This window comes from Poecilia reticulata, chromosome 1 (assembly GCF_904066995.2).
Source record: "Poecilia reticulata chromosome 1, P_reticulata-male-v2, whole genome shotgun sequence".
Lineage (NCBI taxonomy): Eukaryota > Metazoa > Chordata > Actinopteri > Cyprinodontiformes > Poeciliidae > Poecilia > Poecilia reticulata.
In genome coordinates this window covers 27,675,742-27,699,796 of record NC_088830.1, presented here as the reverse complement: position 1 = coordinate 27,699,796, position 24,055 = coordinate 27,675,742, and the positions used below count along the sequence as shown (strand labels likewise).

General features: G+C 37.7%; 2 protein-coding genes across 2 annotated transcripts; one reads left to right on the top strand and one right to left on the bottom strand.

Moving 5' to 3' along the window:
* Positions 1-6,382: 6,382 nt before the first annotated feature.
* On the top strand, positions 6,383-12,018 carry mrpl4 (mitochondrial ribosomal protein L4). The gene is made up of 9 exons (XM_008418578.3): positions 6,383-6,579; positions 7,390-7,471; positions 7,575-7,746; positions 7,829-7,880; positions 8,576-8,693; positions 8,859-8,965; positions 11,348-11,457; positions 11,534-11,607; positions 11,776-12,018. Exons 1-9 carry the CDS (start codon positions 6,532-6,534, stop codon positions 11,919-11,921), a joined length of 909 nt encoding a protein of 302 aa, XP_008416800.1. The 5' UTR covers positions 6,383-6,531; the 3' UTR covers positions 11,922-12,018.
* On the bottom strand, positions 11,952-22,364 carry hyls1 (HYLS1 centriolar and ciliogenesis associated). The gene is made up of 12 exons (XM_008418591.3): positions 22,086-22,364; positions 21,256-21,375; positions 21,027-21,146; positions 20,870-20,943; positions 19,790-20,013; positions 19,417-19,472; positions 16,852-16,997; positions 16,238-16,277; positions 16,069-16,123; positions 14,845-14,926; positions 14,579-14,605; positions 11,952-12,169 (listed from the first exon to the last, which is right to left on the bottom strand). The coding sequence occupies exons 1-12, from the start codon at positions 22,117-22,119 to the stop codon at positions 12,038-12,040; spliced, it is 1,110 nt and encodes a 369-aa protein (XP_008416813.1). The 5' UTR covers positions 22,120-22,364; the 3' UTR covers positions 11,952-12,037.
* Positions 22,365-24,055: the final 1,691 nt, after the last annotated feature.

Sequence of the window (24,055 nt, the reverse complement as noted above, 5' to 3'; positions counted from 1 at the left end):
TTTTAACTGTGAAATGTACAATTAATTTAATTTCCCTTTGGGGCTATTTAATTTTCCTTTTGTATCAATAAAGTATTTTGAATTTGAAAAACCAAATCTGAAATAAAAAATCCAGAAAATTACCTTGTACAATTTTTAACTAACATTTTATAGCACAAAATAAGTATTTAACAACCAACCAGCAATATTTCTGACTTTTACAGACCTGTTAGTTTGTCTTTAAGAAAATGTACCATTGTCATCCAGCCCCCATCTTATAACAATTTAAAAATATCTTTTTTGTATCTTGTTTTTAAAAAACTGATTCATGTCTTTACATTGTTTCAATTAATCATTTAATCCATTTCATAGATCCACCTCACAAGACACGTGCAGAAGGGGGGGGGGACTCGGGGTGCTTGAGCACCTGCCCTTTTTGCTCCTTGCCCCCAAGTGCCCTTTGGGTTAGTTTTTATTTATTTTTTTGTATTATTATTTTCTAAGCCCTCTTCTGACACATAACATATACTAAAATTATTTATTTATTTATTTTATTTTATTTTTTTGTACAACATAATAAGCCCTCCAGTCACCTTGTTACTTTTGACCTTTTGCCCGTGACGCAGGACACAGATGCTTCTCGCGCAGTGAGATGAGGCGGCTAACTGGAGCTCAACATAGCGTACGTTCCAAAATATAGAACAGTTTTTGGTGAATAAAAAAAAAAACGTTTTTGGTGAATAAAGTGGAGTAGACTTGCTACTTGTCAGATGACGGAAAACGTTGAAGTATCGTTTCTGCTTCAGCTCGGAGTCGCGGTTTAAGCAGAGAGGTAATGAAATACAACAGACACTGACAGGCCTCTGAGTCTGCTTTTCTCTGAAGAACTACTGAGCGGGAGGAGACAGCCAGGTGAGGAAAACTGGCGTCCCCAGCCTCTGGCGAGCCTGGGCCCGAGGGCTGAGCCCTAGACCCCAGCCTCTGGCGAGCCTGGGCCCGAGGGCTGAGCCCTAGACCCCAGCCTCTGGCGAGCCTGGGCCCGTGAGTCCGAAGGCTGAGCCCTAGTAGCTAGCAGAGGGCTGAGCCCTAGTCCCCAGCCTCTGGCGAGCCTGGGCCCGAAGGCTGAGCCCTCGTCCCCAGCCACCCAGGGGATACCTGGAGATGCATCAGACTTCTTGATTCAGAGAAGCACACCTTTTGGAACTGCTAATATACTATGAAGACCACTCATGCACCAAGGCCTGTGGTAGAGGACACAAGATTTTTGTAAATTTAATTTCCCTTTTAAGATCAATAAAGTATTTTTTGAATTTGAAAGAAGGGATAACTAGTCATGGAGTAATACAGAATTACAAATCTAAAAATAAAAAGCATTTATTTAAAAAATATTTACCTGGGAGACCAGGGATCGTATCCAGGCTGAGGCAAAAATGAAAGATACAAGAGTGACATATGTCTGTGTGTATATGTAAATGTTATTTGTCAGCTTATATAGAGGTTGTGAGAGTCAAGAGGCAGTGGGTCTGAAACTCAATAGCTGTCTGTGTAGCTAGCAGCTAGCAGAGCTAATAGCTAGCAGAGGGCTAGATCTCGTCCACAGCCTCTGGCGAGCCTGGGCCTGAGGGTTTATATATTATATTATCTAATATATTATATGTTATATATATATATATATTATATTATATCATATCATATTATATTATATTATATATTATTATTTTTCAGCTTATATAGAAGTTGTGAGAGTCAAGTGGCAGTGGGTCTGATAATCAATAGCTGTCTGTGTGGCTAGCAGCTAGCAGAGCTAGTAGCTAGCCGAGGGCTAGGCCTCGTCCCCAGTCTCTGGCGAGCCTCGTTAAGATGACTGCTCATTAGAGTCTCCCCAGAGAACCAAATAAATTACTGAATTAATCCCATTCAACTGAGTAATATTGCCTTACAAAAGCAAATTAGAGGGTGTAAGACAGCAACGAATCCCCAACGACATGTATATGAGGGGTGGTGACGTGTTTCCGCTTAAATTTATGCCACATTGATTGGTTCCGGGTCCTGCTTGCTCCTATTGTTTTTAGCCAAAACTCCAAGATCTCTACCATGAACAAGACGCAAAACTTAAAACATCTGCGAGCTACTGGTACAACAATCGAGTTTTGTGGTGTGCTGTTGTGTCCAGTAATTAGCCGGTACCATCCAGTGCTTAGTTTTTTCATTTTCCTGCTGGTATCAAGGCGACAGCGGACTGTAGCCAAAACTTAGCTACTACAGCTAACACCCGGTTTGTAGCTGCCTGCTATTTCAAAGCTTGAGGATATTGAAGATCCAGCGTCAGAAATGGAAGACGGAGGTTAAAAGGGAGCTGTACGAGCTTCGTTCAGTGGAATAATTTGTTGGAGGAAAATAATGCCGGAGGAAATCCACCTGTACAGGAACAGGCTGAGAACAGAGGCAGCGATTCAGCACAAGGTAAGTCAATACGTGTGTTGATGCGTTTGTGTTATACGGAGTATGAAAATATTTTAAAGCAACTCCTTAGCTTTTTTTAAATATGACAATTATATAAAATAGATTTAACATGCAGTCGGAGCGACGAGCCCCTCCGATCGAGAGCAGCAACGCTTCAGCCCGATCCAAACCACACAGGTAGTCAGTCAGATTAAGGTCCAAAACCTTCGCTTTACAGCCGTTTAAGTGGCACCGATCCACATAAAAAACCCACAGAACAAATGGTACAAATCACGTATTTCCCAAATCCCCAAAATATAACATCTACCTTTGCTGTTTCATAATTACAATCCACGTTAGAGTGAATTTTTCCACTTGGCTGCTTTAATCTGTTCTTGCGTTACAGAGACGTAATTTCTCATTTTTTCCCTTTGAGATTTTGCTTAGAAAATGAGGTTATGAAGTTACATCTATCTGCTGCTTTTTGTTTTTAAAATGGTAAATTTAGGTTTGCCTCAACTTTTATAAACTGCCTCTTATATGCATAATTTTTTGTATTATTGTTGGTGCAGATATTAGGCGGACACTGTGCTTTGCCTGCTAGTAGTTTAAATTAATTTCAGCTGCACACTTTAAAGAGTATTCAGATTTTAACATGCATTTTCTAAGTAAATATTTTAGTTCACTCTTACTCAGTAACTTCAGTGATGTTACACCTCTGAAACATTTTTGCATTTTCTTTGTGATACCAGAACTATTTCACTTAAACATTTAATTTCCTGAGATATTGTCAATTTATTTTTAAGCAAAACTTTCAAAAAGAGCTGAGGATTTATTAGTTTTGATTACGTTGTGCAGCTAAATATGAACGCTTATTAGTTTCTTTTTTGTTTTTAATTTTTCAGGTTTGCATTGTAACACCTCGTGATGTTTTTCTGAGCCATCATCGTTGTGCCGATTACATTTCCATTGGATCTAAGCACCTGGACCTGCTGACCAGCTGACGGCGTCCATCAGTCCACGGTCTGCCGGATCATCACAACGTGGACTAACTTTTTATTTACAGTACTTGGTTAAACTATGATCTTGAAACCGGAGCACCAGCTATGCAAAAATCTACCTGCAGACTTTGTTGGCTACCCGAGTTTTCATCACCAGTAAAGACAAACAAGTCTGATGTCTGATTAGCTGCTAGGAAGTATATTATATATTCACTGTTCATTTTGCTATCCTGTTTGTACCTACAATAAAACTGAATCTCATTTGTAATTCTCTACATTTCACAAACTTTTTCCCCATTTCTCGGTGTTCACGTTATATCAAGTATTTGCATGTAGATATTCAGATTGATTTGATGTAACCAGCTCTGTCCATGTGGTTCTGACATTTGTCAGTAATCAAGAGGATGTACATTTCCACCTCAACTGACCAGGTAAGCATTAAGGTAAAAATTAAAAAAAAAATAGAGCAAATACTGTATACAAAATGGAAATAGAGAGAAAAGATACAAAGTACTATTTTAATAGTGTTTTATTTAGAAATTACACATCAGATCTTGTTGCCATTTTCTGGTTATATTCTAGAGGGGTCCCTCCGTCACCCAGAAGTGGTAGCAGTCATTGGAAACAGAGAGTTTCTCAGCAATGGGCACAGCAACTTAGGAGAAAAAGATAAAAAAAAGGTTTTTTTTTAGCGGCTTTCATTTTGAAATTACACATCAGATCTAGTTGCCACTTTCAGGTTCTGTTCTAGAGGTGTCACTCTGTCACTCTGAAGTGGTAGCAGTCATTGGAAACAGAGTTTCTCAGCAATGGGCACTGCAACGTAGAGAGAAAGGATACAGTGTACTATTTTAATAGTGTTTTATTTTGAAATTTCACATCAGATCTAGTTGCCACTTTCAGGTTCTGTTCTAGAGGTGTCACTCTGTCACTCTGAAGTGGTGGAAACAGAGAGTTTCTCAGCAATGGGCATGGCAACTTAGGGACAAAAGATAAAAAATGACTTTTTAAGAAAGCTTTTATTTTGAAATTATACATCAGATCTAGTTGCAACTTTCTGATATATATATATGAGAGAGAGAGAGATATTAGTTTTTATTTTGCATTAATTTTTCAGCATATATTATTTTCTGTTTGCAAATGCAGCGGCTGGAAACCTATTTTGAATATCTCAAACATGGACCAGATGTGCGCTTTTATTGTGAAAGCAGCACGTAAATGGGTGTACCATAATGTCTTGAGCTACCGCGCACTTGTATATCGTGTGCTGGGCCGGCTGGAAGCAGAGCCGGCTAGCTATACCGCGGTGCATAATGTACATTGCATTTATTCTGGCGTTAGGTAAATGTATCTTGAAGGAGAAAAACCCTTAAATAAAAGTCCAACAAGGATATTCATTTAGAATTAAAAATAACTAACCGTGAATTACCATGATAGAGATAGAGTGTGTAATTAATGAAGGGGAAAAAATCTCAACCCAGACTTTAAGTTTAGGGTTCGCAGAGTATGCGGAGGAAAAAAAAAAACTAACCTCAGCTAAGTAAAATAAAATTGTAATCAAAACTTTTGTAATTGTAATGATTCCTTTTTAATAAAACAAATCATTGTGTTTAAAAAACTGTTTTTTTTTAATTAAATAAATTTTTGTCTCGTGAACTTAAAAAGTTATTTGCCAAACAAACTTTCATTTGCACACATCAGAAATCTTTTGCCCACAATGTCATGTGAGAATCACAAGTAAAACTTTGAGTCATATAAAAACTTAGAATATCAAGAAAAGATTTCTGACATGCACAGATAAGTTTGTTTTGCAAAAGAAAAATAAAAAAAATCACTTCATGTGTGATTGTGTGATTTAAAAAAAATTTTTAAGCAAAACTTAGTAGGCTTTTCTCATGGTGACATGCATTAACAATTAAATTTTTGCTTTTGTTTTTTTTTTCGTTTTTCTGCAGTTCCACGATAAAGTTTGATGCAGCTCTGCTTTCCTGAATGGACCATCTTCATCTCCACTGCAGCAAACAGGCACCTCTGCTTTATAGATTACAGTAACTAAAAGGTCGCATTGTGCCCTTGTTTATATTTTTAATAGTGTAATTCTGTAAAGACAAAATATGTCTGGTGGTCCAGCTCTGATTTACATATCTTGCTAAATTGCGGGTTTAAATATTGCAATACTTTCCTATAACAAAATAGACCTGCAAGAAATTACTAATAAAATATCTTACATATGCATTGTTGTATGCTCTGTATAGAGATTTTCCTTAGTTTTGATTGTATATCTCACAATTTTGTAATTTATCATTGCTTATTAAACTCTTAAAGCTGTGTGGCTTTGTTAATATTCTGTCTTAGAATGCGGTTAGATGTGCACTTTTTTTTTTTTTTTGGAGCATCTGCCCCGTTAGTGGTCTCTGCACGGCCCTGCACCTCACACACACACATACACTTATTTTCCTACCTAATGGCTGGGATGTGGGATGTTTTTTAGTTTTTAATCTTATCGCTCTCTAAGTTTATAACCTTTCTGCCTGTCATAGATTCTCAAGATTCTCTTGAAGCTCTTTGTATCTTGCTTAAACATAAATTGTGCAGTTTTGAACTTAACCAAATCACAGCGTTTCAATATATTTGACTTTAAAAGAGTGCTCACGAAGTCCTACTTGTGCTGTGGATAATTCTAAATAGTATAATTTGTGTTTTCCAGCAGATTTTGTGGTCTAATGGCGCCCACAGAAATGTAATTTCCTTTTTTCTTTCCATTTTGACTTTATCAATCATTTTGTTTGTACATCTAAGAGTATTTTATATATAAATTTAAATCTTTATTTTTCTCTTCTGTATATTCTTAGTTTTGTATTTTGTATTCTTCTCGAATATAGCTTGCTATTGTAATATTTGTAAATAACGTTTTTTCAAAAAAGACTTTTCGTAAACTGCGCATGTCTGAACTTCCATAGACGTCATCAATATGCGCCTCTAGCTTACCTTACGGAGGCTGTCACACGACCTTTCCTGCTACCTCTCTGTCATGTTTGTTGCTGTAACTTTGAGTTTTTAAATGTAAAAGGGATAAAAATTTCTGCTCGTAGAATAAGAAGAAAAGAACATGCTTCGTTTCTCCTGTTTGGTTTTCAGCAGAGGAGCGGCTCGAAGGGTGAGTTATTCCCAGCTAGCGGTCTCCATGCTGCAGTCCGTCTGTTATTACCGTCATATGTAGTGAAAGTGAGAGAAAGATAACACAGTTAACCTGCTGTTAACCATGACGGAAAAGGTTTAGTCGGATTTAATTTCAGATAAAGCACAACAATGATATTAAGAGTCTCTTTATACATTTTTATGTGAATATCTGGTCTCAATAGCAGTCAGAAATCAGGGTCAGATAAAGTATCCTATTCAGCAGATTCACTCTAAGGTAAAACAATATAAGGATAACAGACTGTATAGTAAGGACAAATTTACAGCATAATAAAAATACTGTACAGTTACTAAAATGGCATGCTCAGATTCAAAGAACTCTACAGCTGGGTAGGGTAGTTTAAATAAATGTGTACAAGATGTGCATTGTTAGGCCTGTCGGGATAAATCAATCACATGATGAATTAGCACTACCGCCATAATTTCCATTTCCATGATTCACTCTTCTTCTTTTTTCTCTCTTTCTGAAAAAAACTGCATGACAAAAATCTTCTGTCTCTCAAGTAGCTGCTTAAAAAAGTGTTTACAGAGACTTTACAATGAATTTTATTATTTGTTTATTTTGTTATTTCGTTTATTTAAAATGTCTTCCAGTTCCAATGTTAAATAATATCAATTTGTAGTCCAGCAAAATGTGTTTTTATGAAAGGTCTACTCATCTAGTATTCCTGCATTCAGCTGCAGCTAAAATTGTTTGATTACATTTTAAAACTTGTGTTTTTCTTTATAAAGTATTTCAGTATTTTTATTTATTTTTTTCTCTCCTCAGTTTGCCTCATCTTTCTCCAGTGACACCGCTCTCCCTCCAAACTTACGCCTTCCCTCTAATCTTGTGGATCCTGACAGATTAAGTAAGTCTGACATGGAGGTTAATTAAATGACTTTGATCTTAACAGCTGGTTAATACAAACATGTAGATTTTTCTCTCTTCGCTTGTTTTGTTTATTCCTGCAGAGCGTCCTCCACCTTCAGAAGACTCCTCCCTTCCTCTAATCAGGAAGTGCGATGCGGCACTTCCTGCTCACCTGAGCCCTGTGCGGACGTGGGTGGATACTCTGGAGAGTAAGGACAGCGAACCGTTGGGTCTGACTGAGCTCCACCCTGATGTCTTTGCAGTGACTCCAAGGTATGTAGAAACCTTTCATCATGCTGAATTAAGATACTGAGACCACTGCAGGTTTAAACTGATCTTTGTTCTCCTAATACAGGCTTGATATTCTACATGCTGTTGAAACCTGGCAGAGAAATTACAAAAGAATTGTAAGTTAAATACAGTTAAAGCCAGAGGTTTTTCTACATATTTTTTTTCTCTCTGTCAGTTAGAATTACCAAAATTATTTATATGTGCTGAATGCTACAGTGTGTTATTTAACTATATGATTAATTAGTTAATTATTCTAATTGGTTTAAACATTTGAACCAAAAATCTGGGTTTCCTTATCTAAGGAGTAGCTGTCATAATGTTACAAGTATAATCATACAACAATCAAGTTTAATTAATACAAGAATAAAGTTTTAATATTACCAGAATAAGCTCATAATATTAGGACAATGAAGTAGTAATTTTGAGAACTGCACAAAAAAATACTAGAAAATTAAAATGAGGAATGCTGACAATATGGTGAAGTTATACTATCAGTTTCACAGATTAAGAAGCAATAAATCTTTAAACACATCAGCATCAAATCATTATCAGTAGGAGGATTTTGAAACGTTTGATTACGCCACTGATAATATTAATACTCAGTCGTACAACACACAGAAGGGATGATTGAAATAAAATCCACTTTTTGAAAACAAAAAAGTGGATTTTAAAAAGTAATTTCTACTTTTTGTTTTTTCAGAAAATAATGCCTTTAAAAATAGTTTTTTAGAGTTACTTTGGTTTTCTAGGTTTATTTTCTTGGCTGGGATAGAAACAACTAATAATCTGACTTTATTTTAACGTTCCACAGAGTCATGCTAGCACAAAGGTGAGGTCAGAGGTGCGAGGCGGAGGCAGGAAGCCATGGAACCAAAAAGGAAGCGGAAGAGCTCGCCATGGAAGCATCCGATCGCCGCTGTGGAGAGGAGGTAGCTTCATCTGCTGTTTAATGGAGTTTTTAAATAGATTCCCTCCACTTAAACTAAACTTTTGCACTTATAGAGATGGCTAACTTCTTTGCTGAGCCATAAATTCAGATGCAGCCTCCTTGACTGATGTGATCTAGAAGGATTCACGTTGTTTTTTCCCCTCAGGCGGAGTTTCTCATGGGCCAAGAGGACCCAAAAGTTACTACTACATGTTACCCATGAAAGTACGAGTGCAGGGGCTGAAAGTGGCGCTAAGCTCCAAGATGGCTCAGGTAAATATGATATTCAGTTCAGTTGGGTATAGTACTGTCAGCTATGGCATGGAAAATAATTAATGTAGGTAACTTATGTTAAAAATATGGAGTTTATTAATGCTAACCAGTTCATGTGTGCAAACAGAGGATGAATTGTTCTTCAACAAGTACTTCAAAGGATTCTGTTGGCAATAAATGTAGATTATATTCAATTTATTCTGCATTAAGTCATTACGCTACATTATTTAGTGGCGATTCCTATTAGATTGCAAAGTAATTGTTTTTAAAAATTTTATCTTTTTTTTTTTACCGAGCAGAATGCAAACAATATCGCTGTGTCACTTGTCTCCAGTGGTGGGCACATCTTAGCTCAGTGTTTTTCAACCTTTTTTGAGCCAAGGTACGTTATTTTAATTGAAAAAATCTTGAGGCACACCACCAACCAAAAATGTAAACAAAGATACTCTGTATACTCTATATTACATATATATAGTCATTCTTATCAAAGTCTCCTGAATAGGAATCAAATAAACACAAAAATGCATTTTTATCACATTTTACATTTCTTATTTCAAATTGCACTTAACATGTCCACTTCAAAAATACCCCTGAACAGTGCCACAACATTGTGGTGTTAAATTTAAAGAAGTTGTAGAAATCTTCAAACTGTTTTACAAACTAATCCACAAGCATTCTTTTAGCCGGAATACAGAAAATAATTCTTATTCTGAAAGAAGCAATAATATTTGGAAAACATTTCACTTCATATTCACTGTTACAATATGAAGAGTTGCATGTACAAAATGTCAATATTTGTATATTTTACCCACCTAGAGTGAAACCTGTGCATGTTTGGATGAAAACTGCTGATTTTCTGGCAGAAATTGAAGACAAAGCTCTTCCTCAACATCTCTGTCTCTCTCTGGTTTTAGTTTTTATAGTAGCCAGGCTTGAGAAGCTCACTTCACACAGATATGTTGTGGGAAATGGACCCATGTTCTTTCCAACCCAACTATTGCTGAGCTTCTCTGTCTTTTCCATCACTGTCTTCAAGATACGATGCTCTCACCGCTACCTGTAACATTCATGCATCACTAATTCTCTTGTTGTAATGTAAAATGCTGTGTACCTACTGCCATCTAGTGGTAAGAAAATTACATGATTACGCCGCTACTCACTGCTACAGTAGACACTCGAAGATGGCATTATTTGCAGATAATTAATTTTCAAAAAAATCTTTTAAAATAAATTACCGTATTTTTCGGACTATAGAGCGCACCATATAAGCGCCTTATATTTAAAAAAAAAAAAAAAACAAAAAAAAAACCTGGAAGCTGCTCTCGATTTTCCATAAGGACCCAGCAGAGGGCGGCGTCCTAATAAATCTGCTGCATATATTAAGGACGCAGCACTCTGTCTCCAAAGCCGAACCATGGTTTCGTTCACACCGAGCTTAAATGCAGCGGCTCTATTTTCCTCCCGTAGTGCCAGATCGACAGCCCTCAACTTAAAAGGTGCATGATATGAGTTTGAAAACATTTCTCCATCGTGCCTGCTGCTTAAAAATAGCCCTGAACAGGTTGAAAATTAGCACGTTCTTCTTTTGATTTACAATTTTGACTTCTAATGATTCACTTCCTGCTAGAGAGCCCCCTGGTGGTTGAAAAAAAACAAAACAAAAAACACAGCAAAGCTACAGCGGGCTACAATCCGCATGGTTCAAAGCTTAGAAAAAAAGTAGCAGCTTATAGTCCGAAAAATACGGTACCTTAGGTGAAATTGAATAATTTCCACGGCACACCTGACGATCACTCACGGCACTCTAGTGTGCCGCGGAACAGTGGTTGAAAAACACTGCCTTAGCTAATGTGCTAATGAGCTAATTTTGCGTTTAGTACTTTTTCTAAGTTTGAAAAATAATTTAAAACATTTATTTTTCTGGATAAAATCTGAAAAGCTAATTGGCTTCCCTGTTTCGTAAACTTTCTGTTCAGAAAAGTACGACATCTTTTTTGAAATTTTTTATCGACCGTTAACTCTTGAAGTAGTCATGCTCTTATTTTGAAGAGGATGAAAACAGTTTGCGCAGTAGTTCCGTTTCCTCTCCTAACGTTTTCTCTCCCAATAATTTAGTTTAATAAAAAAAACAAAAACAAGGAGAATAGTTATTGTATTTCTTTATATTATAGAACTTGTAAATTATGTCAAAATCACATTGTTGCTGAAGAGTTATGGTAGGCTTGAATTGTAATCTGAGTCTAGCGCTTTAGCATTAGCTTCGGCTAATTTCAGTGTTAGTCTAGCAGTTTTGGGTTAGTGCAGCTACATTTTCAGTTAGTGTTGCCCATCACTTGTCTCCGTAATAATTTCTTGATAACTCTGAACTCCTGTTTTCTGTAGCAATACCTTCACGTAGTGGACTCCCTAAACATTCCCACGCCAGACTCCCAGTACCTGCTGGAACTGATCAGAAGCAGACACTGGGGAGAGTCTGTGCTGCTGGTTGATGTGTGAGTATCTTACCTTACTGGTGTAAATCAGAGCAAATAGGTTATCTATTCCAATTTATTCTGTGGCTGCTTTTAGGTCTGAAGAGTTCCCTGAAAATATCCTCCAGGCTACAGAAAACCTAAAGACAGTTAACCTTATTCCAGCCATCGGTGAGTAAAGTACAACCCGTGTATTAGAGCCATTGCAGATAGAAAATAAGAGTAAATACAACAGTTTTTATTCCAGATTTCCAATTCTTTTTTTTGCATTCTGAATGCTTTATTTCTTTGGGTTGTTTTAACTCAACTGGATTAAATGTCGTTTATTTCCCCCGTCAGGTCTGAATGTGCACAGCATGCTGAAACACGAAGCCGTCATCCTGACTCTGGACACGGTCAGGTTTCTGGAGGAGAAGCTCCTCTGGCACGACGAGCGTTACACGTTCCTTTACCCGTTAAAACTGCCGTACTCCGACTTCCCTTAGAACAACTGATCTGTGACAAATTCACTGACATGACTGTTTAATTTGTTTATTATGAATGTCACAATAAATAATTATACTTGTAAAAAGTACAAAAACAGTTTTGAAAATTGTGCAGCTTAAAACTGAGGAGTAAACTTTTGTGGGAGGCGACGGTTTGCCAGATCGTTCCTGATGGTCCAGCGGAGCTCGGAGCGTTTCTTCTGCGTTGGCACCGTGTAGGTGTTGGGAACGTAAACCCTTCTGGGCTTCTGCTCAAACACAATAAAGACAGGAGATTAGAGCGCCCTCACGCCACGCCTGGGCGGGATACCTTGATTTAAAGGCACTTCCAGAACAAGATGTTCTATTACGAGCAGGAAGTGGGAGGCGACGCAGTGAGATTTGATGTAACTTGACACATTCCCATAAACAGATTTGAATAATCAGCTCTTAGAAATGTAGTTTACATTTTTTCCCCTCACTGTCTGAAGTTGAGTTATATCAAACTTCTTTTTTTAGGTTGGTCAGAATTATTTACATTTGCTAAATGCTACAACAACAAGAAAATGTGTCAGATATATCTATTCATTTATTTAAAGTCAGACGTTTTACAATCTCTTTAAATGATGGTGTTGTCCAGACTTTGGACAGATGTTTGAGTTAATTGGAGGCACACCTGTGGATGTATTTTAAGGCCACACCTGGAACAAACCGCTTTCTGGTTTGACACGATTAGAAAGTCAAAACAAAAAAGCCGAGATGTCGGGAAGAGGACTGAACAGATGTTCAAGTCTGGTTCACTATGGAAGGTGCTGCGTTCATTTGTTCAAGGAATTATGCACAAATCTAGACGTGATGGGAATGTCCAATTATCAGGCCTTTCTGAAAGGAGGCGGGTTCTGTGTCCAGAGATTAAAGTTTCTGGTCCAAAATCTGCCCAACCCTAACCAGATAACCCAGAACAAAAGCTAAATACAACGTGAAGGTTCTGCTAAAGCTGGTCATCATCGCATCAATATTCAGTGCCATGTGTCCAGTACCAACATGGGCTGAAATGCTGCTCAGAAAGAAAGAAACCATTTTAAAAATCTTAAATTTTGGACACAGGTGTTGTGGTCTGATAAAACTAAAGTGGAAATGTTGGGACAAAATGACCATTTTTACATTTGGAGGAAAATTGAGGAAACACAGGTACAGAGGTGGCAGCATCATGTTGTGGGACTGTTTTGCTGATTTTTTTCTTACAAGTTTCTGACTTTTCAATATCAGATAATATGGCTACATCACAAATTGATGCCTTTAATCATGAAAAATTGTTTCTTGCAAATTTATGGCTTTTCGACTAATTATATCCAAGTTTTTCTCATAAGTGTAAAATTAAACTAAATTTACTTCTCCATGACCACATTATCATTATTTTTAATCCATAAAGCAGAGTTGTACAAGTGACTGTGCATTTTTGCCACTGAATGAGAAGGAATGTCCATCCATCCATCCATCCATTTTCTAACACCCTTATCCCTTAGTGTGGTCAGGAGGGTTGCTGGTTCATCTCCAGCTAACGTACCGGGCGAGAGGTGGGGTCACCCTGGACAGGTCACCAGTCTGTCGCAGGGCAACACAGAGACACACAGGAAAAACAACCATGCACACACACACTCACACCTAGGGGCAATTTAGACAGATCAATTAACCTGACAGTCATGTTTTTGGACTGTGGGAGGAAACCCACGCATGCACAGGGAGAACATGCAAACTCCATGCAGAAAGACCGGGGCCGGGAATCGAACCCAGAACCTTCTTGCTGCAAGGCTCTACCAACTGCGCCACTGTGCAGCCCGAGAAGGAATGTGACTCAGCTAAAACGTTTTAACTCCTGGTATTTCTGCCCAGAAGCAAAACTGACTGGTTATTATTGGAGCCACATGTGCTATGCTGCCCCCTTCTGGTCCAGATCTGACAGCGCATTCATTAATCCCTGTAGCATTTCTAACATCTTCTCAACATAAAAAAAGCAAAAACAATAATAAAAATTCAAACAAAAATCTTTCTGATGCACCAGCCTAACAGTGATTTTTATGCAGTCAATCCTCATTTGTTGATAAGCTGCTTTATTTTAGTGAATAAAGCAGCTTTGTTCTACATTTCTTTTTGCATGTTTACTTGTAAAACACTTGACTGCATCGAAACAAGCGACATCCTGTTAAATCTTTCTTCCCAGAAGATTTAAAATGCACCGAGGGATAATTTGAAGAAGGTTGGAAGAAGTCTGAATGTTAGATTCCGATTAATATTCAATAAAAATACTTAAAACGTCTCAGTTTAAACACTTCATGCTCTCCTTAGACTATACTCTGAGTTGGATTTCTGATTTAATTATATTTATTAACTTCATAGTAAATTAATTTGCACATGTCCTGAAAAGCTCTAAGATTAAATCAAAAACCTCAACAGAAATAAATTTTTTTAAACTTTCTGTTTTAAAGTGTGCACTGCTTGAAAATCTGTCATGGAGTCAAACATGTTTCCCATCGCTGGGATATTTCAGCTGAACCACTCAAACCACGTAAGTAATAATAAATTAAACTACAAAATGATCTGTGTGCCTGATCAAAAACTGTGAGGAAATCAAATTTTTTATGCTACATGCTTCAGGACAAATAATGGTGAATACTCACAGGCAGAGGCTGGTATGATAACTTTTCCTGAAAACAAAAACATATGAAGTAATTTAAGCTTATAAACATTTACCAGGTAGTTCTAAACTTAACATTACCACAAATGCACCAATCCACTTTTTTAATATACTTCCAATACAATGTAAATTTATATAAATACTTCTACATCTTAGAAAAACTAAATTGTACAAATCGGTGCATCGTTCCACTAAAGCGGTTAAACTGAACATTGCTCAATGAGGAAAGTTTGAAACGTGTTTCCGTACCTTGATCTCCCAGCGGAGAGCTTTCCTGATGATGTCTCCAGGCACTTGGAAGGCGTCCCACATCTGCTTGTACTGGAAATACCTGCAGAGGCAAAAGAATCCACAGCAGCTGGCGTCAAACTAGAGCAGCAGACTCCAAATGCAAACAGTCAAAGAGAAAACGGGTTTTTGAAGAACTTCATACCAATGATGACGCCAACCAAAGACTGCAGTGCAGATGACACAATTCAAGTCTGGTTTTATGTATTTATTGTCACACTTTCTGCTGTCACGTCTTTATGATTTCTGGGAATAATTCCCACCAGGTGTTGGAGTCCATTTATGGGAATTTTCCACCATGCTCCCAGCAGAGCATTTGTGAGGTCAGACACTGATGTTGGATGAGAAAAACGATCCGTATCCTAATCAATCCCAAAGCTGTTAAATCAGGTTGAGGTCAGAATCTGTCCAGTTGAAACTAAAGAGACCGAAACTAAAATCTTCCTACCAAGAATCAAGTTTCTTTCAGTGGAGTTTAGTTGCCAAAACCCAGCTCCACAATCCTCTCCCACCGAATGGGAATCCGACCTTTTCCACTGGACTTGGTGATTTAAAGGTGCAGTATCGTGTAGAATCAACTTTTTTGAGCTTTACATCATGTTATAATGTCATTCCCTCATCAAAAACACTCCTGGACTGTTGCCTTGATTCTTTCATGCGTGCTTGAGGAGTCTTTCAATCTCCACGCAACCATTAAGCTGTGCAAAACGCCTGGGTGGACCTAGCCCCGCCTTCAAGGACACAGCTCCTCCTCTGAGTTGCAGTTTTCCAAGCTTCTACCTCACAACTCCCCCCCCCCTCAGCTCCTTCAGACTAGCCAGCGGTGTGATGTTTCAGAAAGAGCATCAGTTCTTAAAGAGACAGCGACACAATTTGAAGGCATGACTTAAAATAAACTGTACTATTTGATATTTATAGCATTTCTATAACTGAAGGCACCATAGTTACTTAATCATACTATAAAATGTCACTATGTGCATGGAAAACCTAATTCTGCCCCTTCAAGGCTTTGTACTGGTGCTCACCCAACAAAAACCATTCCAGGAAAAAATAAGAGGTAGTTTTGGTTAATTTTAAACATCTAGTTCTTCATTTGACACAATAGAAGGATTATTTTATTGTTTTCTTAGATTTTACCCAGATGTGGATAAAGGTTTGTGCTTTGCAGAGATATTTCTACCTTACCTGGTCACTGGATCATTCTTCTTAACGGCTCTTTGGAACATCACCGGGCGGATGACTGTAACACAAGTCATAAAAAAGTTTTAAGTATTTTACAACAATGTATGGACCTAGAGAGATCTAGAACAATAACGCTTAGCTATGACCAGCTCCTTCATTTCTGGATACTTACAGGATTTTGGTTTGGGTCGTACTTCCTGATCACTTTGAGTCTGAAGGTAAAAATGTCAAAAATCAGACATTTTAACATTTAAAGCGGCAGAGCTTAACTTTTATAAAACTATGTTTTTTCCATATTTATTAAAACTGTCACCATGTTGCGACAGTTTGGTGTGAGAGATCATTTGTGAAAAAAAATAATCAACCTCCTTCAAATCCTACTATTGGTCTGCAGAAATGCTCCAACCAATCAGAGCCAGGAGGCGGGTCTTTGTGCTGTCAATCACCTCCTGTAGGCTGCTCAATGTGCTAATGGTGGAAAAACAACTTATTACTGTTGCATAATAAATTTTCCGCTATCATTGGTGGCTGTACTAATTAGCATTAGCAATCATGGCATTCATGTGAATCAGCTGTAGAGAGTGATTGACAGCGCCAAGACCCTCCTCCTGGCTCTGATTGGTTCTTTCTGACTAAGTTGTGTATTTCTGTAGTTAGTACTGGGAGTACTGGGATGAGAAGAGAAACACTGTCACCACAGTGATAAATACGCAAAAAAAATTTTTTTAAATAAAAGATACATACTGCAGCTTTAATAAATGTAACTATGAAAACTGCTTCACCCACCACGACGTCAATACTCGATCTGAAGGCAGTGAAGTCGACAGGGTCGGTCTCTGAGCCCTGGGAGTCGTTCTCATCTGTGTCGTAATCTTTCCGATCTGAGGTTAGATCAAGCTCAGCCATTCGCTCTTCTAAGCAGCTCGAAGCATCTGATAGACAATGAACACAATTATGCTTTTCTCTCAAGTAGTAAAGCTCTGGTTTTTCAAAACCAGTAAATTCAGTTTTACTTCTGTGTTTGCATACAGAAGTAAAACTGAATTACTATGAATTTCATTCACAGTAACCTCAGAGCAACTGGAATCATAATTATTGATTTGCTTTTCCTCAAAAACTAGTATTGCAGAGAAAAGAAAAAAAAATCAACCTAAAAATGTAGAAACTATTGGCTTGTCTTACACTAATGCAATCTTGCAATCTTTTTTTTTCCATGTTTTTTGTATCTACAGTAATGCGTTATTCTGCTTTTTGCAAGTCTGTTTTGTTTTTTAGCTTAATGAGCTGATAAAATTAAAAAGACTCATTTTAAAAATAAAATATACACTGCAAAAACACAAAATCTTACCAAGACATTTTCCCACGATATAAATTAAATAATATGCAAATGGAACTAGTACTTTTTATTAATATTAAGAAATTATTGACGTGATGGAGCGGCGGCCTGTCCAGGGTGAACCCGCCTCTTGACAGCTGGAGATTGGCACAGATGGCATAAGACAATGGATGGATGAGTTAAAATAAGCTTTTATATCTTGCTGAAAATTAACTTTCTAGTTTTGTCTAATTTCAAATGAATTGAGATTTTATCTAACTAAACCAAAGATACTTGGTAAGATTTTGAGGTTTTGTAGAGTAAATTTTTGTAGCGAAAGGTTTGGACAACATTGTGTAGGTTTTTACCAGGAAAGGTAAAATTCTTTATGGAGTTGAAGAACCTGACGCCTTTGTTTCTAGAAGATTCGTCTTTAACGTCAATCGCTGACACGCTTCCTGCATTTTCCTCCAGATTGTGCAGCAGTTTCTCCTGTTTTTCTCCTTCGCCTCCATCTATCCCATCTTCTAAACCCTTCTTGTGAAACAAGAGCATATTGTCTGCATCAACGTGAAGATGCTGTTCCTCTGGTTCTGGTTCTACAGGAAGTTTCACGTCATCTACGCCATCGGACACAAACCCCACAGGCTCCCTTACATCTGGTCCATGCGTCGGTTCATTATCAAACTCAGTGAAGCTACTGAGCGGCCGTGAGATTTCTTTATCGTCTCTGAACTCGGACAGATCTTCTTGGCTGTTTTGGGTAAACCTGTTCATAGAATGATCTGGTTCTGGTTGGTTCTGCTCCTCCGCTCTGTATGTGCCATATCCAGAGGTCATTGGGCTTTCTGCTGCACCGTCAGTAGTTTTCCCATCATCACTTTCCTCTTCCAGAGTCCCCTCATTGAATAACTGCGGTTGTTCCTCCCCTGAACTCTCTGGAGGCGAGTCCTCTGGGTCGTTGACGGGTCTCATAATTTCCACGTCCTCCTCCTTGTCTTCCGCCTCTCCATCCGACCAGAAAGAGGAGTAAAGGGAATCCTTCTCGTCGTCGCTCTCTCTGTCCCACTGATCATTATACATCTTGTACATGGCGGCGCCACGCTCGGCTGAGGTGTGGGGTGAAGGATCAACAGAGGCAGGAGGTTGGAGGAAGGAGCTAAGAGGATTAGCTGAAATCCAGAGACCTTACACGCCTCTTCTCACAGCTGAAACAGCCCCAGCTGCTGGAGACTACTGGGTAGTATCTCTTGATTTGTTCATATTGATTTATTAACCGATATGTACTCTGTGTTGCCCATTACAGTTAGTTTCAAGGAGTTTGATTTAAAGTTAAAGGGGACCTGTTGTGCAAAATTAATTTTTGGGTCTCTACTGCTTTTAAAAACTGCCAAAGTGCTTCCTGGCAGTAAGGTAAATGATCAGTTTAAAAATATTTTCTGAACGTAACATCACAAATCAGCAGGCACTCCCCCTCACCTAGCAACCCCAGTGAAGTTTAGCCTGTTGCCTAGCAACCCATGCTTGGCTCCAGCACTTTTGGTCAGCTTGTTTTACCGCTGTATGCGCTGTACAATGGCTGCTGGAAAAAACAAGTGTTTTGTTGTTGACTTACAATCCACCAACCAATTGCTGCATCCTTGTTGATTGTGCAGGAGGTTCTACTTCTGCTTTTCAAAGATTTACAGTTGTATAATTGCACATACGTTTGCAGCCATTTTCACGTGTGAGTGTGAACGTTGATATTGGAGGGGGCGTGGCCAGCAACAGATTATTTGGATTTAAAGTGACAAGTCATCATAAAACTGCAATGAAAGTTGGTTGTACGGAGTACTGAGACGAAGGAGCTCAACACAGCTGCACAGAACTTTAAAAAAGTAAAAAGTGTATATTTTCCTTCCACTTCTCATTCTGAAGTACTTTGTGATCGTTTTAATCACATAAAAGTCAATTCACAGAAAACACATCAAAGTTTGTGGTTGAAAGTTAATGAATACGGTTATAAGGCACTGGGTATATAACATGGTCTACATTACCTGAGTCATCTGTGTAAATCGATTCAGAACAGATGAAAGACTTTCCTTTTCGTTTTCTGAGAACAAAAAGTAAAAAAACAAAACAATGACATCAGAAATCACATGGTCGGTGTTTCTGTAAAACCTCTGCATACATCCAAGTGATATAAATTATATTGATTATAATTTACATTTTATCAAAAATATACATTTAAAAATATAAACTTTCTCCGGAGTATTATAAGCCTGGCGGGCCACCAGGCTTTACTTGTGCCCCCACCAGGCTAACATTTTCTGCTCCATCAGAGAACATTTTTCCTCAAATGCTGTAATTTCCACACGTAAAAAAAGGAAATAAGTTGAAACGTTTGAGCTTTTCTCAGCTTAAACTCACCTTAAAACCTTTCTCTTTATTAATCGCCTCTGCTGCTGGTTTGAGGAGGAAGTGTAGCTGTCAGACAGCAGAGAGTCCAGGGTGTCTTCGGTATCCGGCTCCTCCTGCAGCCTGTTAGGAGCGCAGGCTGAGAAATGCAGCCTCGGACCCACAGACAGCGCAGCATACGAGTCGCCACAGCTTAGTGACCGTACATTGTGTTCGCTCTTCTGTGTGTTAGACAGCTGTGCATTTACAAAATTGAACAAAACAACCAAATAACGTCAACTACAGAGTTTTCTTGGCAGGAAAAAACTATTACAAATCAATACATTTAGAGTTTTTCTTGAGATCTTATTGGTAAAAATAACAACAACATGGATCAAAACATTCTTGAGAGAAACTGGAGGACTATTTTGTTTAGGGGTGCACCGATTGTTTTCTGGCTGATCGGAAATGACAGATCTTTAAAAAACTTGGCCTGCCGATTCCAATTTTGACTGATACCAATTTTCTTTTTGTCTGAAATGCTGCTCAATATTGTGATAAAGTTGCTGAGTGGGTAACAGTGGGATGACAATTGCTAACTGTAAACATGCAGACAAGACCTGGTGGGCCGATCAGTCAGTTAGACCCCTTTTACAGGAGAGCAGAAGAGGACAGAGGATGACTTTTAGACCTTCACTGAGGTAGATAAGATCGGGGAATAAGATTAGATTCAAGTAAACGCATTGGCCGCATTGGAGGTGACCTCCCAAAATTAAGCAAATCATGGCCAATAAATTGGCTGACCGGTAAAATGGGTGCACCCCTAATTTGGTACTAGTAACTATTATTGAACGATTAACAAGCCTACAGTCACTAGGTGGCAGCAGGGCTCAATCTAATTAGCAGGCTGCCTTTTCAACCCAGTAGAATTAGTTAAGCCTATGCAGGCACACCAGTGTAGAGAGCTGACGGAGGAGATGAATAAGTTTGTGATAGTGAAAAGAAAAAATAGTGGAGGTGACAGACATAGGTAAAGCAAGTGATGGTAGCCAGCAACTACAAAGAACAGTGAAAAAATACAACTACATCTGGGTGTAGCTTCATATTATTTACCGTTGAGTCACGGCCTGTTACTTCTTTATGTAGAAAAAATCCATCCCCCGAATTGTTATTGTATAACAGGCTGACTGTGGGGAAGTAAAGCAAAAATTAAGGAAAACTCAGTTAACAGCATCATGATTAGGTCGGTTTAAATAACTGGCTCTCTCACCTTTTTCTTTAGTATAAGCAGGAAGACTTGACTGAGATGCTGCTCTCCGAGTATGTATGCTTGTAGGTCTGGGAGAGGAAAGGTTTTTCCACTGCCCATGGCGTATCAGTTCATCAAGATCTGACAGGATGCATACAAGAAAAATTACAGATTTGTTTACTTGTTCAGCACATAAATACCTACAACTTTAAAACCTTCTAAGAAGAGACATAAGTCTCACGAGGCTGACCTTGCTTAAACTCCAGCAGCCTGTGTTTTGGTATGGTCTTATAGCCAAGAATAGCCAGTTGCTGTTGAATTTCTTCCTCTGAAAAGTCCAGGTTGTCCATAATGTTGTCAATTTTATGTTCTTGTGGGAGAAAGTAAACACACAAAAGCCCAATATTAAACTTTGCTAATTATTTGTACATCTACACCAGAAAGTGTACATGATTTCTTATTTTGTCTGTCTAATGGTATCACTTTTAAATATTAAATCAGATGTTACAATAACTTAATCATTGCTTAAGCAGCCTTTGTGTAAAATTATGTTGAAGTAGTTTTACTCTCGAGTACTCTACCCACCTCTTCCTACAACATTTTTCTTTGAATCTCAAACCATATTTATTGGGTTTATATAGCCCGTGGTTTAGCCACACTTCTTGTGTCAGGGTTAAACGACGTGCTTTTTATATAGTGCTTTTATGACGTACATGCAACCACGCCCTAATGGTCACCTGTAAACACCTGATGCCTAAAATTCATACACACTTTAACGTTATTGCTTATAATCGATATTTTAAAGAATACATGTTCCAAAACTATATCAAAAAATAGCATTAAATATATGGTTAAAATATAAACGTGTAGGAGAGTTCTGCAATCAACAAGTATTACCGTAACAAAGATTAAACGTCAGACTGAGCGCTGTGTGTATTTTTTCAAGAAGTCTAGCGTAATTTATATTTTATGTCATTTCTGTTTTGATTTAGCCTTTTAGGTTATTGGTCGGCGATAAGTAGATTTACTATAACCTAGACTGCTGCCATTGTGTTGTTGAGAATCAAAAATCTGACCTACCTCCGCGCAAATTTGTTAAAAAATTCGCCACCATAAAAAGTAAGACAGCGGTTAACTGAAAAATAAAGCAACCTTCGGCATAGTGGTCGCTTGTGTGTAAAAATCAAGCTCTTTAACAAGGTTGCTGCCTAAAAACTCAGCAACATTAGCTAATAAACAGTGCCGTTAAAAAGTGTATACACACACACAGCACCAGGACAACAGCCGTTAACAAGCTTTGAAAATGACGCCATCTTCTTCTTCCCCGACTTCTTCGTGCTCTCTAATGTTTTTCGGTAACTACTGCCACCCACTGGTCAAGAGCTTGTAAGCTCACGCCAGATTTAACTGGTTCGGGCATACTGTAGAGATACTAGAGCGTACTGATAGCCTAAATTTTTCTTGTGACAAGTTCCTTCATTTCCCAATTGATACTTTTAATGAGCTTGTTGGGCGCATAGCTCTGTTTTTCTCCATCCGGGAAGCCCCCACAGACCCCGTTCTGTGCCGCTCCCTCCTCCAAAGCGCGGAGGTTCACTTAGGGACCGTCAACAAATTTCCGAACCAAACACTCCTGAGACGCAAAAGTAAATAGACCATAGTAAAGTAATGTGACCATCTGACACACACACAGAAAAAGCTAATTCATGTTGTTACATGAGACACACTCATTCTACTTAATTTAAAGTAATTTCAAATATTTAAAATTATTTTTTATATTAAAAAAATATTATTTTCTTCAATAGCTTAGAAGTCATGTGACCAAATACTCATAATCGATGTGAAATCATTTTACCAAATTGTATAGATGAGGCACATTCATTATTCCCTTTTAGGTCTATTTTATAGTTTATAGGTAATTTTATGTTTTAAAAAATAGGCCTTTTCTTCAATAGCATCCAAGTCATGTGACCTACTGATTCAAAATCAATGTGAAATTACTCTGCTACTCTGTCCAGGTGATTATTTTTATTCAATTTTAGGTATTTTATTATATTTTACAGGTAATTTTATATGAAGAGAATAAGATTTTTCTTCAATAGCTTCCAGGTCAGGTGACCTACTGACTCAAAATTAGTGTGAAATTATTCTATTAGACTAGGTAGATGAGGCAGACTTATTTTTATACCATTTTTGTTCTTTATATATATATTTTTAGCACTTTTTTCAGACAAAATTTATGATTTTTCTTCAATAGTTTGAGGGTCATGTGATCTATAAAGTCAAAATCAGTGTGAATTTCTTCTACTAGACTGGAGAGACGAAGCAAAAAACGAATCAATAATTATTTATATTGACTGATACAAAACACTTATTTTGTTTCAGCCGTATTTGGTTTCTAACTGCTGGTTTAAAGTGAGCTGTTTCTTCTGATTGCCGTTCCTTAAGATGAAGATCAACAAATTATCGACCAACTACGTTTTCCTGAAGCTAACAGATTAGTGTTTATGATCTGCTGAATTGAACAAAATTGATATGTTTGCCTTGTAAGGAAGCTTGATAAAAAATAAATAAATTCTGAATCACAACATGAAAAGTGAACTAGATTTATATTTAGAAAAATGGATAAGTGAAAATGTTGTGACTTTTTTACACTTATATGTTATTCAGTATGATAAGTGACTGATTTACAATTATATGTTAAGCATAGATTACATGATTATTATTAATTGAATTGAACATGATTGTATATAATTACAAGGATGAAGTGAAATATATTTAAGTGCAAGACATGATTTATTTGAATAGAAGAAGTCTTTTATTTTGAAGAATGCTTAAGTATCTGGTTCTGTTTTGTCACTATCTTGCTTTGTTGATATTTTGGTTGTCTTGGTTATGAACAGCTGTTGCCGTTATCAGCTGTCGCCGTTTTCTCTCTTCAATAAAAAACTGAACAGAAAGGTTCAGTAAAAGACATACAAGCCTCCGTTTTGTTTGAAGAAGTTTCACTCCGTAACAGAAAAAAAAAAGATTGAATCAAACTTGACTTG

Excerpts from the sequence above, each read along its gene's own strand:
- mrpl4 (XM_008418578.3), top strand. The coding sequence starts at position 6,532 with ATGCTTCGTTTCTCCTGTTTGGTTTTCAGCAGAGGAGCGGCTCGAAGG. Across the intron at positions 7,881-8,575 it reads AGAGAAATTACAAAAGAATT|AGTCATGCTAGCACAAAGGT; the intron begins GTAAGTTAAATA and ends AACGTTCCACAG. Across the intron at positions 8,694-8,858 it reads ATCGCCGCTGTGGAGAGGAG|GCGGAGTTTCTCATGGGCCA; the intron begins GTAGCTTCATCT and ends TTTTCCCCTCAG.
- hyls1 (XM_008418591.3), bottom strand. The coding sequence starts at position 22,119 with ATGGTGGCGAATTTTTTAACAAATTTGCGCGGAG. Across the intron at positions 20,014-20,869 it reads TAACAGGCCGTGACTCAACG|CTGTCTAACACACAGAAGAG; the intron begins GTAAATAATATG and ends GTAAATGCACAG. Across the intron at positions 16,124-16,237 it reads ACGACCCAAACCAAAATCCT|TCATCCGCCCGGTGATGTTC; the intron begins GTAAGTATCCAG and ends CTTGTGTTACAG.